The 15,344-nt window shown below is 36.2% G+C and overlaps 2 protein-coding genes and 1 pseudogene across 3 annotated transcripts; all 3 read right to left on the bottom strand.

Moving 5' to 3' along the window:
- Positions 1–550: 550 nt before the first annotated feature.
- On the bottom strand, positions 551–9,810 carry LOC147400193 (calcium-dependent protein kinase 11-like). The gene is made up of 6 exons (XM_086445792.1): positions 9,669–9,810; positions 9,386–9,538; positions 7,716–7,831; positions 5,743–5,910; positions 960–1,184; positions 551–871 (listed from the first exon to the last, which is right to left on the bottom strand). Exons 2-6 carry the CDS (start codon positions 9,432–9,434, stop codon positions 755–757), a joined length of 675 nt encoding a protein of 224 aa, XP_086301918.1. The 5' UTR covers positions 9,435–9,538; positions 9,669–9,810; the 3' UTR covers positions 551–754.
- Positions 9,676–14,172, bottom strand: LOC147400191 (calcium-dependent protein kinase 20 pseudogene; annotated as a pseudogene). The gene is made up of 2 exons (XR_015179225.1): positions 12,641–14,172; positions 9,676–9,812 (listed from the first exon to the last, which is right to left on the bottom strand). The product of XR_015179225.1 is annotated as a calcium-dependent protein kinase 20 pseudogene (transcript).
- Positions 9,969–11,981, bottom strand: LOC147400192 (Mitovirus RNA-dependent RNA polymerase). The gene is given in 3 exon segments (XM_086444538.1): positions 9,969–11,599; positions 11,602–11,790; positions 11,913–11,981. Coding segments are annotated over 3 exon segments (702 nt in total). The 3' UTR covers positions 9,969–11,155.
- Positions 14,173–15,344: the final 1,172 nt, after the last annotated feature.

Below are 15,344 nucleotides of genomic sequence, written 5' to 3'. Positions count from 1 at the left end.
GATAAGAATGGAAATGAACGCATTTGGGAAAAATGTAGGAATAGCTCCAATAGATGATAAATTAGCAGAGTCAGCAAAGATGATTAAAAAGAAATATTGAAGCTGAAGGTCCTAAAAGAGAGGAAGACCCAAAAGAATTGAGGATAGATACAGTGAAAGCATATAAGAACGCACTCTCAATAGCTGAAGACTTGACTCAGGAAAACCCCAAATCTATGGGATAAGGCTTTGTTACGGTTGTATCGGGTCACCCGATTGGTGACCTGAAATCAATACGTATGATAGAATCCATTTCAGGACACTAATATCCCCAAAGTGTTAACCCGTGACTGAGTATTCTCTGCAGTTCATTATTGTTAACGAATCGAACAGAGACATTGAGGTTGTTGTCTGTTGCATATTATAACAAAGCATTCCTATGTTCCAAGTTTAATATTATTTTTTTGGTAAGTAAAAACTGATTCAAGAATTCATGGCTAAAAATAACAAAACGAGGTTGAGGTCGAAGTTGAAACAGTACAGAAATAGAGTAGTTTGCAATGTTAAGAAAGGTGAAAAATGCAAATCTATTGAGACTTCAATCCCATTGAAAAAGCTGACGGTAGATACAACATACAAACACTAAAATTGACTAGATGCTCTTTTGGAGGACTATCTGATCTAATACAACTAGCATGGAATTCCAACTTTCTTAAATTAATATTAATAGAAGACAAAACAAAAATAGTTAGAAATTACATATCACAATGAGGTATCAACCAAGCTTTAAGGCCTCCTTTGACCCAATGCCGATGTTAGCTTGCAGACCATGCTTGCCAAAACCTCCATCTTGCATCATGCTCACAAACTCACTGTAATCTATGCGCCCATCCTGAAAATGTAATAACCCAAAATGAACAAAAAAAAATGTGATCTGGAGAAAACAGATCTGAGGCATATTTGTGAAAAATCCCACTTACATTGTCCTGATCCACTTCTCCAATCATTTCTTCCAGACGAATGTCTTCTACACCAAACTCTTTGCATGCCTGTTGAAGCTCATCTTGGGTGATGTACCCACTACCATCTTTGTCAAAGTATGAAAAAGCTGCATACAAATGATCCTCCCTCTCGATTTTGTTTAGATGGAGAGTCGCAGCTAAGAACTCGCCATAGTCTATGGTACCATTGTTGTCAATATCAGCCTGAGATTTTCAGACAAATCGAAGGATTAACAGGAATGCCAAATCAGTATTTTTGTTAATTCATATGCATGTTATTGTAATAGTAATACTAAAAGTATTTATGTAATTTGAATAATTTTTTTTTATGATGGGTATTTTTATAGTTCCAATATGTAGGTTACTACACCTTTTTCTAAGGATATTTTTGTAAATTCATGTGTTAATGTAGCAAGTATTGAGGGTATATTTGTAAGTTGAATAACCTTTGATGAGGTTGAATTAAATTAAAATTGTTCCCATGTTTTATTTTAAAAAGAAAGCACAATGAAAATTATTATTGCAAATATCATCCAACCACAAAAAAAAATTCGCAAGAGATTTCCCAATGGTTACCAAGCAATGGTAAATCTTTCATTGCAAACCACTTGCATTACATTTGCAAATGCAAATGATTTGTAGTGTCAAAGCATGGCCTTAGTTCCTACTCTGCCAATGAGGACCATTTCTCTCATGCCCCCATTGAAGTCACTTCGAATGGCACAACCATAAAGGTAAGCTGCATTGAGTAGCTCATGAATAGTCTAATGAGAACAGTACTGTGAATCCTATTTTCTGCAACAAAAAAAAGAAGAAGGGTTTTAATCCCTAGTTATGTTACAAGTGAAACCCTAGATATGTATCTAGGGCCTTGTTGGTGGTTGTGGTGTTTAGATCATTTTTTGGCCATTTTTGGGGGTTTTTGCTTTTCTCAAAAATCTCAGCCTAGGTTTGTAATCTATCATCGCTGCCCTTCTCATAGCTGTTTTCTACACCTATTGTTACTACTTTGATGGTGTTTTTGCTCTCCGACTTTTAGCAAAGATGCTGTTTTTTTTTTTCTCTATTGGGTTTCTGCATATCTTTTGTGGATTATTAGTGCTGGTTGTTCTTGATTGTTAGGTAGTTTCTTGACTTGCCTTCTAGTACGCATCGATGACTGCTCCCATAGATGCTCAGGTTCCATGGGTTGTAATCGTGGTGGTCATAGTGGTGGTGGTGGCTCTAGCCGTAGTACTAATAGCTCCAATTGGAAATGCAACTATTGTGGAAAGACTGGGCATATAGATGATTACTGTTGGGACAAATGGGGATGTCTTGATTATGCTCACCAAGCATCTGTTGATATGTCTTCAACCTTTGTTCCTCAGCTATCTACTTCCAAGACCATGATTACCAATTCTGCGTCTCAAGACAACATTAATGCTCAGCTCAGTCAGATCATCTAGAAGTTGTCAGGTCAACTCTCTCCATTTGCTGCCATCGTAACCATGGCTAATACAGGTAAATCTGTTTGTATAGCTGCTCAATCCCCTTCATCTTGGGTTATTGATTCTAAAGCTAGTAGTCACATGTCTGGTATCTCCTCAATTTTATTTTTTTTTTCTAATTTTCGTTCCTCTAAATCTCATATTGTTAAGCTGATAGTTCTTCTCGACTAGTACTTGGAACTATAATCTTCATCTCACCAATTCTATGATACTAACTTCTAGCTTATTTGTTCCTGAATTTCCATTTAATCTTCTTTCTGTGAGCAAGTTAACAAAATCATTGCACTGTTCTGTAACTTTTTCTCCTACCTCGTGTTCTTCAGGACCTTAGTACGAAGAAGGTGATTGTTTCAAGGCATAAGCAAAATGAGTTGCATTTCTAGACCATGATGAGCCAATTCCTATTTTGAATGTTGTAGTCTCTCCTCTACGGTGGCATTATCACTTGGGTCACTCATCATTGCAGAAGTTGTGTAAGTTGTTCCCACCGTAGTAGTTTGCCCCCTAGTTTAGAAAGTCGTCAGTTGAATCTTTTAGATGTAGCCATTCAGACATTTGGGGATCCTGTAAGGATAAAGAATACTTATGGTTTTTCTTATTTTGTTAATTCTACTGACAATTATTCTCAAATGACGCTATTTTTAATAAAGGGTTGTTCTGGACTACCAAAAATCTTTTTAACATTTTATTATGAAATAGAAATATTTGTTCAATTTGAATGTGTTAAAATTTTTCGTTCTAACAATGACCTTGACTATACCTAAAACTGTATGTCTGATTTCTGCAAAGACCATGATATTATCTATTAGACTACTTGCCCACACATTCCCAATAGAATGGTATTCTTCAATGTAAGCTTTGTCATCTTTTGGATGTCACTCGCATCTTTTTGTTTAACATGAACATTCCCAACCTTCATTGGCCAGATGCAATTCTTACTGCTTGTTACCTTATTAATAGGGTTTCAATACTTGTTTTGGGTAGTCAGACTCCTTTTTCCTTGTTATATCCTAATGCCAAGTCCTACCCTGTTGTTCCGCGTGCTTTTGGGTGTGTTCCCTTCATCCATATTCTTAGGATTGGTATTGATAAGTTGTCACCTCATGCTGTTAAGTGTCTTCTTAGCTTACTCTAGAATTCAATAGGGCTATTGTTATTATGATCTTGTAAGATGTTTGTATTATACTAATGTTGATGTTACTTTTTTGAGTCCACTCCCTTCTTTTCTACTTCGGGTCGCCATTTTGATTATGATCTCGTCTCTTTTTGTCAGGTGGAGTTAGTTTTGCCTACAGTTGCAAGTTTATCAATGCTGTCAGCATTGCCTAGTTGTATCACATGGTCCAACCGCAGCCACACATTCACCTGATTCTCCTGAGGACCTTCCTGCACCATCACTTGACTCTTTAGAGGACCTTCCTCCTCTTCCCCCAACTCCCTCATCCTCTACGCTACCATTGCATTGCAGAAAGGTATTCGTTCTTGCACAAAGCATCCTATACCAAATTTTGTGTCTTTCCATTGCTTTTCATCTACTTTTTGTTCCTTTGCATTTTCGTTGTCCATTATTTCTGTCCCTAGTACTTATCACCAGACTCTGACTTCTTCTGAATGGAAATTGTTATGGATGATGAGATGCATGCACTTCATCAGAATCAGACTTGAGAACTCACTCATCTTCCTTCCGAAAAAATCACAATTAGTTGTCATTGGGTGTGCAAAGTGAAGTATCAACCGGATGAATCTATTGATTCGACTTAAGACTCGATTGGTGGTTAAAAGGTACACTCAAACTTATGGTGTGGATTATTGTGAGACTTTTTCACCTGTTGCTCGAATCAACTCCGTTAGAATTCTTTTGTCTGGCATTGTAAGTTCTAATTGGCCACTATACTGATTAGACATCAAAAATGCATTTCTTTATGGCGATTTATAGGAGTAAGTGTATAAGGATTAGCCCCCAAGTTATGTTGTTGAAGAGAAAGAACATATGGTGTGTAAGTTGAAGAAAGCCCTGTATGGGCTGAAACAGTCTCTACGGCTCCTAGAAAGGGTCTATTATACCGTCTTTCCTTGACTATTTTTGGATACTTCGATGCTAACCGGACCGGGAACCGTTCTGATTGCCGGTCTACCTTTGGTTATTGTACATTTGTCAGTGGAAATCTTGTTACTTGTCGTAGTAAGAAGCAAAACGTGGTGGTCCGCTCTAGTGCTGAAGCTGAGTATCGTGAAATGGCTCACACTGCTTCTAAGTTGTTGTTGGTTCATTCCCTTCTTCGCAACATGGGTGTTGATGCTCCATTACCTATGCAGATGTATTGTGACAACCAGACGACCATCTTTATCACTAGCAACCCAATATTTCATGAGCGCACAAAGCTTATCGAAGTTGATTGTCACTTTGTTCGGGATTTATTCTTGCATAAACAGATTGTCACACCCTGTGTGAAGTCTAGTTAGAGTTATTTTTTTTCCTTGGGTGAGCCCATGTCTTCACTTAAGTGTAAGTGGACTCTAGATGATTTTATTATAAATAGAGAAGAGGAGGGACAGAACTAATTCAAGTTTGATCCTTTCTCTCCTAGTTTCTCCTCTCCTTCTCTTGGGGATGGTCTTTAACAAAAATAAAGAAAGTAGTCAAGTAGAGTTGAAATAAGATAACCTTGAAACTAATTACCAGGTTAGTTAGAGACTAATTTCATTTTAACTTTCCCACAAGAACATTGAAGTAACATGTAGCACAAATTGGACCAGATGGAAGGGACTAACTGTATTTTGGGACCTTGGGGGGGGTGGTGATTGAATTTTAACACAATAGGTAAGTAGAGTTTTATGGTTATAGATCATTCAGACCATCTTCTGGGGGAAGCAATGGTTACCTAAATTAGTCATTAAATTCATATAAGTTCTACTTTTCAATCCCCTGTTTCCCTAATCTTCCTTGCTCTTGTTGCTGTTGATACTGATTTTGCTGTTGTTGTCATTGTTTCATAGCTAAGTGAAACTTCAATGAGTTCTGATAAATTAATGATCAATCTATAAATAAATAATAAATATTGAAAAAAAAATAAAAAATTAACAACCATGTCTAGAAGAAATCAACCTAAAAAAGATGTATGATACTGCCATGGCTTTCCACTTATAGCTAACGAGTGCTTTGATAAACAAAAATCTTCCAACACAAGATTTTATATTTCAGAAGATAATCAAGTACATGGACATACATGTCAAATAAAGCACTCAGAAGTGAACTTTAAACTGAAACTTACAGCTTTCATTAATGCACTGATTTCAGATTCGTTGAGATTAGCACCTACTCCTTCCAAACCAGTCTTGAGTTCTTCATAAGTAATTTGTCCACTGTTGTCTGCGTCTATCATCTTGAACATTTCTTTCAGACCAGCAATTTCCTTTTCAGATAAGCTTTCAGCAATGACCTATTTATCAAGAAAAACAAAACTTCACAGTTATTAGGTCCTGAATTTTTGTGCAGTGTAGAACAAATCCAACCAGGTGCCATGTTTTTAACTCAAATCAGAGTCATGAAAAAAATTTCAGTGATTGTTCAATGCATTATCATCTACAATTGATTAAGGGGAGTCCTCTGCCGAAACGGTGGGGAACAGTTGAGTCATGCCATGCTATATCTCTTGTCCAGTAGACCAGTACCCATTCTGAGTGGAGATTCGGTCTTAAGGGAAAGAATGATACTAAAATTGTGTTCTCAACTAGCTATTTTTTAAACGCAAAGGAACTCGGTACAAGAAGGTGATCATATGAGTGGGACTTAAATGGGGGAAATCAGGGAGGGAATGTTTATATTAATGATGAAGCTGCATTTGATGTAGTTGATAACTACAACTTAGAGCAATGGTTGAGTACTCAAATGTTATCATTTGTTTCCTAGATCAAAGATGTGGGTTAACTTTGAATTAGGAAGTTGGATTACGGAATTGTGGATTTTGAAGTATGGGTTATGAAAAATGAGAATATATGAATGTGTTAAAGTTCTCTTTTTATTATTTCTATGACTGTGGGCCCACTGCTTATGTTATGGGTAGGTGGTCCCACACCATTTTAAAATAAATAACATTGAGAGGAGGGGAGGAGGGGCCGAACCATTCATGTTCGACTTTCTCTCTCCCCTTCTCTCCTCTTTCATTCTCTTATTCTTCTCCCTTCTTTCCATCCTATTTCTCTTGATTATTTAAGTTCTCTGATTTAACTGGATGTAATGAACATTTAACTTATTTTTTATGGTTTGGATGTGGAATTTCAAGTTTTATTTTTCTTGGTTTTGTAGATTTTCTTTTTATAAAAAATTGCATAATTGCGAGGTTTACAACATATGGCTTGAGGCTCATACATCCTGCTTTAAAACATTGAAGGAACTCACTTAATGCATTCACATTAGCATATAGCTGAGACAGGAAGATATTCATAGGGGTTCCCTAGGAAATATGTACTGATCCTTAAGCCATATGTTGGATGCTCCTTTGCCTCAAAGGTCATTTGAAGCTTGAAACATCCTCAAAATATTGGTTACAAGTTACAACAGGTTCAAATCTCAATGCACGGTTTGAGCTATCTGACAAAGACAATTAATGTTTTGAAAATGATCAAGCAGGACAAGCAAATCAAGCATGCATCCATGAGGAACTAAGTAACAACTGACTACTGTTTTGAAAATCATTCAGTACATTTTGTATATTTTCGCATACAAAACGATTTTTACTAGCTATGGGAAAATATATTTTTAATGTGCTTCTATTTTATACTAGAAAAATATTTAATAACAATAATATATTTGAACACACATGTTACCATAATAATAGCTATGCTTCCAGCTGGATGGAAACTTCAATAAGCAGAGCATACTTTCAGCTTTCAGACAAGAACACTTCATTTGTTGAAAATCACCAAGTAGGAGTGTAGGACAGGCATATCAAATGAACTTCCATGAGGAACCAACTAAGAACTCAACTATTGTTTTGAAGATCTTTCAGTTTGTTTTGTAAATTTTCATATAGAAAAAGAACAGATCTTTCTACCTACGTTCAATAAGATAATGTGAATGTATTTCTATTTTATGCTTGAAATATTTAATAACAAAAACATTCCCAGATGCATGTGAACATAACAGTAGCTTTGCTTCCCTAGTATGTAAGTATAACCCGGACTTCAGTAAGCCAGAGCAAAGCCTTTCAAAATTTCTCATGTTACCATGTTTCACAGTACTTACTCTGATGGCTAGTTTCTTGAGCTTGTTCATGGCAGAGAATTGCTTCAAACGAGTTAGAACTGCTGAATCAAGAGGCTTATCAGGAGCTACACCGTCAACCTGAACCCAAGGGTGGCCTGCCAGAAAGCATAACAATTAGTTAATATAATAGAAATATCCCCAGATTTGTGGACAATTACTCATGGACCATCCATTTTCAAGAACAATACAATATCAGAGTTGTTCAACACTTCAAATGACCTATTTACCCTGTATTTATCAAAGAGAACCAAAGGTTCCCCTAGTTCTCCAGTGGAAAATGGAAATGCAAGTCTACTAAATGGTTAACAAAGTGGTAGTGCTGCTGATCTGAATTGTATTTTTGTTTAAAACTTCAAATCATCTCAACCAGGAGCAGTCAAGGATTCAATAATATTATCCAGGTAAATCTATTATCTGCCCCATTCATTGTTATCAAATAGCATATGCGGCCGCATAGCATTCCATTTTTTTTTTTTTTTTGTGCTTTTCGAACAAAAAAAAAAACAGTGAAAATTGAGAAATCTGCAATTATTACAATAATTTTAGAAAAAAGTTAATCTTATTATTTTCAATCACATTATAATTTAGTATATTTGAAGGTTTAACAAGTTCATAAGAATGCATAAACTCTAAAAAATTGAAAAAAAAGAAGGATATCTTGCTTCTGGAATGCAAAAATATTTTAATCTTGTTTCTTAAGCTTGATGTAGATAATTTAAGGAATAGATGTACGAATACAATTAGATTGTAAAAAAGAAATAAATTAGAACTTAGAAAGGAGCTAACAGGAGAGTAAATGAAGATAAAAATAGGTCAGAGTGTTGTATGAATGGGGAGATGATAATAGGGTACGTATTTTATTTATATATATAGATGAAGTTGGGTTCAAGGGGGCTTGAACCTAGGATGTGGGAACAACACTCCACACGTTTTACAACTTAGCAAAGTTGGCACTTCAATAATGGGGTATTTCTAAAAAAGTAAACGTAAAGAAAAAAAATCAAGTGTTTGCCCAAAAGGTCAAAATTTTGACCATTTGGCAAATATGCGATCGCATATTGCCGTATGTGATGGCATATGCAGTCGCATTTGAAAACAATGCTCCCATTAGCACATGTATAAAGTGCATAGCTATACACAAGGAACAAATGTAGTGCATGAAATTCGAAGGCCCGTTATTTAATAAGTCCCATACAGCTACCTTGTATGTGAAAAGTTGATCCAACAGATGATAATTCAACCTCATATTACTTACGAATATTAGAAAATTTATGGTGAACTGCCAAAAAAGGTTCACTGATTGGATTAATAAGATCACCTAAGGGGACTGACTTTCTTGTCTCCAAGGTGAGGCCCATAGTATGATCATTAATAACAGAATTTATTATAACATATACTTGATATAAAAGTATATGAAAGAATGCTAGATGTCATTATGTTTCTTCTTTTTATATGGAAAGGAAGCTAGTAGAGAGTACAGACCGTCTCTTATGTACCATTCCTAATAGAAATTTGATTGTCAACCATACAAGGTGTTTTTTAAAAGTCGATATGCTTAGTGTTTTGATTCACTTTTTTATAAATTAAACTTCTTGCTGAATGATTAAATCTCTGAACATAAAATCATATTATAGGATAAGTACACTTACAGAGAACTTCATGGGCTGTCAGTCGCTTTTTGGGGTCTCTTACAAGCATTCTCCTCACCAAATCTTTTGCACTGTCAGAGATGCTAGGCCATGGATCCAATATAAAGTCAAGTTCACCTTTTAAAACCTGTTCAAATATACCCTGCTCGGATTCTGGACATAGGGAAAATATATCAAGGCAATTAGATGTGGTTTCCACAAAATTAGTGGAAATCTTACAAATGAATGTACAAATAAAAAAGATGAAAAGAATCAGAAGAGCAGTGAATCATGAAATTCTCACCATCCCAAAATGGAGGGACCCCACTTAGTAAAATGTATATAATTACCCCGGCACTCTAAACATCACATTCAGGACCATAATGCTTACGCAACACTTCCGGTGCAACATAATAAGGACTTCCCACCACATCAGTGAATGTTTCTCCTGAAAATAAAAAGTGTTATTACCTTCTGATCAGATGTGAAGTGATTCAAATCTGCAGCATTAAAATGCGACAAAATTTAATATAATAATAATGGCAACTAAAAGGCAGGGACAACAAAAAGAGAGACGAAAGGGGGGGGGGTTGTTCTTTGCACTCACCCAAGAGAATTTAGAATTGCAAAAAAAAATGATCACGCCTTTCTACTACAAGACGATCAAATGTGGCTGTCGATAATAAATTTCAACAATTCTACCTCGAGATTCGTGAAATAAGATCGCAAATGATTTTATTGATATTAATGAAAATGCAAGTACAAATCTCAGTGTTTTACTCTAATTAACAGTTAAGTACAAAAATAAAGATGATGTATGTAGCTTTCTTATCTCTAGGCTTCAGGCTTTATCGGCTGAGAAAGTTGCTTGGACAGTGGCTTAGTTAGTGCTTGAGAAGATTTTCTTGGCTTCAGGAGAAAGGCTTGATGTTTGATCTTCTTTTTAATTGGAGTCCGTATCTTTGAAGAACTTTGCTTTGTCTCTGGAGGAGGACTTGAGAGTTTCTTTTTTTTTAGACGAAGAGTTTCTATTTTTTAAGAGAAAGTGATTCAGATCCCCTCTCAATGAGAGATGTTTTGGTATTTATAGACTTAGGGTAGAATGGTATTTCCAAATATGTTCCCTTATCTAACCGGATTTTACATAACCGGTTTAAATGGTATTTGGTTATTGATCCGACCCATTTTAATGGACTTTGAATTTAACTGTGGGCTAACCTCTTTGCTGGGTGTATAGGTCCAATACTTAATGCAAATCACTTGAATTTCTTGGATCATGAGCTTTATCTGTGAAAACTCAAAACCCTGGCTTGTAGGAAGCATGTTCTCAGCTAATGGACTCAATTTGGATGTGAGAGCCATTTATAATTTTAGGGACTTCATTTTTATTTATAAAATTTGTATAGGCCTCAAAATTTTGGTGCCTACAGTGGCTATCGGCACTCTTCGCCTCTACTGACATCTCCTCTCATGTTAGTCTCTTTTAGATCCTCACACCATTCCAAGAACTCCTCGTACCCCTTAATGGACGTTAGTTCCTCAGGGAAAAGATGGAATTCCTTAGGTTTCATTTCTTTTCTTAAATAGGCTATAAGAAATCCCTTTAAATATGGAGAGGGGACAATCCTTCCTAATCAAAATTCAAATGGTAGGCTTGATACTTTCTTGGGTTTATCATATATCGCTCGAAACTGTGATATACAGACAGAGGTTTTCTTATGAGTACAAATAGAATGATAACCAAAACAACTTATGCAAAGCAAGGTCGAGAACCACTTAACACAGTACCGATCATTTTTTTAGATCACACCGTATGGATTGGTATACAATATCAATGTCTTGATAGAGATTGGACGTATGTCCTTTTTTCCCACATTTAACTCGAAAGCGCTTGACAAACTCAAATGAGGCATTGGTGGATATCAGCGATTTTTGTCACAAAATATTTACCTTAAGTTCACTGAGCTTACTCTCATACAGTTCAGCTACTTTTTGATTCCCCATAACCACATCATCTCCCATAACAGCATATTTAGTGAGTTTTTCACCAGGATACATCAATTCTGCACAATACTACACCAACATGTGATGTGATATAGCGAAAAGGGACCATGAGAATCACAGGAGAAGAGGTGGTTGCCCTGAGACAAAATAGACTGGTCCTGTGCATCAGCCCTTTATCAAGACATCAAACACATTGGATCCTAAACATGTATTATCAACAGATGAAGCGCCTAAGAAGGCCCGAACCAACACGGTATTATACAAAATAAGAAGTACAAAGGCCACCTATTGATGGCTGACTTCAAATCAAAACTACAGCAGGTTGAAATCCCAACCAATGCATATTGAGGTGCAGTTTGGTCGAAAGTACCATCGGTGGGCAGTGACCTTAATGGGGACGTAAGGCATTGATGAAATGGGTACTTTGATCAACATAGTGCCCATGGAAAATATCATCCTCTTTCCTCCCCCTAATGACATACCTAGTTTACCACAAGTGAATGGAAGATTTGCTTGGTGAGGATTAGGTAAATAGGGTCTCTACCCCGAAGGACCTCCTAGCCTTCTTGAAGAAACCGGAGTCTGCAGGCCCACTCCTCTGTTCTATTCTCATGGGCGAGCTGGTCTATAGGGAAGTAGTTTCTACGTGTAAGGTGTGGCAAGCTTACTCGAACGGGCAAGCTCACTGGTGGCACCCGTTCGAGGGAGCACTCCTATAGTTGCTGCACTAACGTACTCTAATGGGAGCCCTCTCTCCCTATCTTAAGAACTCTCTCATCTATATTTTAAAAGGGCTCGGGCTTAATGTTGACTAAGAGAGTTTTGTGGTGACAAAATATTTCCACTCATAGGATTTACCAACTAAGCAAGCTGGCAACTTCAACTGGTTATTATTTTTGGGCGTTCATTGTTATGAAAAGTGTGTTCATGTCAAAGAAAGATTTCGACATAGTTTCAACGAATTAGATAAATTCCGTGATAAAAAACAGTCAATCATAACAAAGCTACGCACTATAAAAACGACAAAGAAAATAATATCAGATGATCAGAAGCACCAAACAAATAAAGAATTTTCAAAAAATATAATAAACATAAAACAGCTATGTTGTTATTCACAGAAGCTTTCATCTTGCAATTGTCTTGAGTACATTCAACCATGCTTCAAGGATGACTTAGTTCTATGAAGTTATCCCAAATTTGATTTTTTAAGCTTAATGGAAACAAGAGTAGCAAAAAAAACAAAAACAAATGGAAACCTTTTCAGAAGTATACCTGGCTTAAAAAATACTGACAGCCCAAAGTCAATTGTTTTGAGAGGTGACTCCTCTTCTTGATTAACAAAAAGAAAATTCTCGGGCTTAAGGTCTCAATGCATAACACCTAAAGAATGTCAAGCTTCCACTACACCAACTATAATCCTTGCAAGCTTAGCCGCCTTCCTTTCCGAATAATGCCCTCTTTGAATAATCCTATCAAACAGCTCTCCACCCGCGCACAATTCCATAACAACATGTACTGCAATGACATCCTCGTAAGCACCCGTGATCGATATGACATTGGGGTGACCTGCCAAGTGATGCATTATCTGAATTTCCCTCCTCACGTCCTCTACGTTCTCTTCCGTTGTTAATTTCCTCTTTGCAATCGACTTACAAGCAAATTCTTTCCCTGTTGCTTTCTCCAAACAATAAAATGTCGTTCCGAATTGCCCTTGTCCGAGCTTCCGGCCCAAACTATATATTTCCTTTAGATTCCCAGTGGTCCTTTGTAAAACAGAATCCTTTTTAAGTCCTGCACTCAGTGCTCTCTTGAAATGATGAGGCTTCTTAGCTTTAATTTCCTCCTCTTTTGAATCTGGTTTAACAGGTATTGTAGATTCTACCATTTTAGGTCCCTCACCGCTGATCTTAACCGGCTCTGGGGGCGTACTTTGTACAGGTAAAGGAGCTCCGGATGCTTTAGGGGACGTGGTAGGGGCACCTGCATTGCTGCTTTCAGCTTGACCATTAGGGGGGAGCAAATCCTCGGGTCCCCGAGACCGCCACACTGCGGCCGAAACAGATTGTAGGAATCCATTTTTCCCCAAATTTGGTCCCACAAATGTGTTCCCCATCAAATATCTATCTTAAATCCTTCTGAGACCTTTTTCTTGATTTTCAACATCGAAATGCAGCGATAATTATCACATTACATGAATGATCAAGAAATTCCAATTCTCTCAGATCAGAAAAGTTTAAAATCACCAAATTTAATGCAATGTAGTAGGTGGTTGCAAGCCCCAACCTTAGCTATAAGAAAGTTCTGACCTTCTAGAATAAACTGCAATCAATCTTGTTTTATATTAAAACGTAAATGTAAAAAATAAAATAAAAAATCCTCATAAATAATATATTTTCAGGGAGATCTTCAAGGAGAAAGGCAAAATTTTCAAATTGAATGAAGCAATGGCAATAATTTTTTTTTTTTTTTAAGTTATAAATTTGACACAGAATGATCAAATCCCTAGTGAAAATTAATCAAAATTAAACTTTAAAACATAGATCTCTAAAAAAATCAGATCAAAACCTGCTCTCCTAATTGAAGAAAAAAAAAATCCAATATTTCAAAAACGAATCTGCTTCGAATTCTTTGATTCGAACACCTACAAGGTGGAATTTCGATTATTCAATAATTAAATAAATAAAAATGGGAAATAAGAAAAAATAAAAAATGGGAAATTCGAATAAAAAATTGAAAAAACAGACAGACAGAGAAGATCGCCCCACGTTTAACAGGTGCGCAGTGTAGAGAGAGAGAGGAGGAGAAGCTTTCCCTTTCCGCTAGTTTTTTAATTAGTTTTTTTAAGAAAGATTTAGATTTTAGACGAACCCTTCACATTTGATGAGTATTTGAGATACCCTTATGTTTTCAAATTGATGACATACACCCCTTGACCTTGGACTACATAGAAAGACTAAAACATTGACTTAAATGCCCTCAACTTCATTTTTCTCTAAAAAATTAATCATCGTCAAGCTCTTGACTCTCCAAAAATAAATTGATTTGGACATATTCAACTTTGTCTTCAACCCATCAACTTCAATGTAGTATAATGTAGTATTTGATCTCTTTTATAAAAATTCATAGTTTTTATACCAAAAAATAGGATTGTAAATGGGTGGGTTCGGGCCAGGCTTGGTCTTAAAATGACAGGTTTAACTAGACCATCCCTATACCCTTATGGAACATAAGTTGGTTAAGTTGGAATGGGGTCAGACCATATTTGAGCTAAATAAAATAGCAACCCTCTTTACTTTATACTCCCATTTTTTTTACTAGTAAATCGGGGTTTGCTTGTACTCCCATTTCTTTCTTGAAAATTACAAACGTTCCATCAATTACTTTTGACATAATCGCGTAAACTATATCCTCCACATTGTTTTTGGGTCTATAAGGAAGAAGCATCCTACTCATCAAATTGGAGATGGAACCATCAATGTTTTAGTTTTTAAAATTTTTGAAACCTCAAGGCTATAAAATATTTGAACTTGTAGTAGGACATCTACATGTTAAAGACCACACTAGCCTTGTTACATTCAAAACAATGAAATTCAAGGGCCAAAACCCATAAAACAAGATCTATACCGATCAGTTTGGTACCGGATCAATACCACTCCAATACCAATCCGAATTTTTTTAATCATGTCTCCGGTCCGTTTCATGAATTTGTGAATCGAATCAGATCCGTTTCATTTTATACCACTCCAATACATGATCACCACGTACAAGCAACTGATGAAAGCAAATAAGAATATGAAGGCACAACAAGTTGTCATGTATCTCTAGAGTTTCCATGTAAAGGATATAGTATATAAAGGCACAAGAATACGAAGTGTTTATGTTATACTTACATAAGTTTCCATGCATCTTTGGAGCCTACAAATCAATCCAATACACAAATAAATTTAAGTACCCCTTAGTACCCACAATAAAGCAA

The sequence above is a fragment of the Akebia trifoliata genome, chromosome 6 (assembly GCF_017979445.1).
Source record: "Akebia trifoliata isolate Shusen 1 chromosome 6, ASM1797944v1, whole genome shotgun sequence".
Lineage (NCBI taxonomy): Eukaryota > Viridiplantae > Streptophyta > Magnoliopsida > Ranunculales > Lardizabalaceae > Akebia > Akebia trifoliata.
Note: the sequence above shows the minus strand (reverse complement) of the source record. Positions and strands in the feature narration are given on the sequence as shown.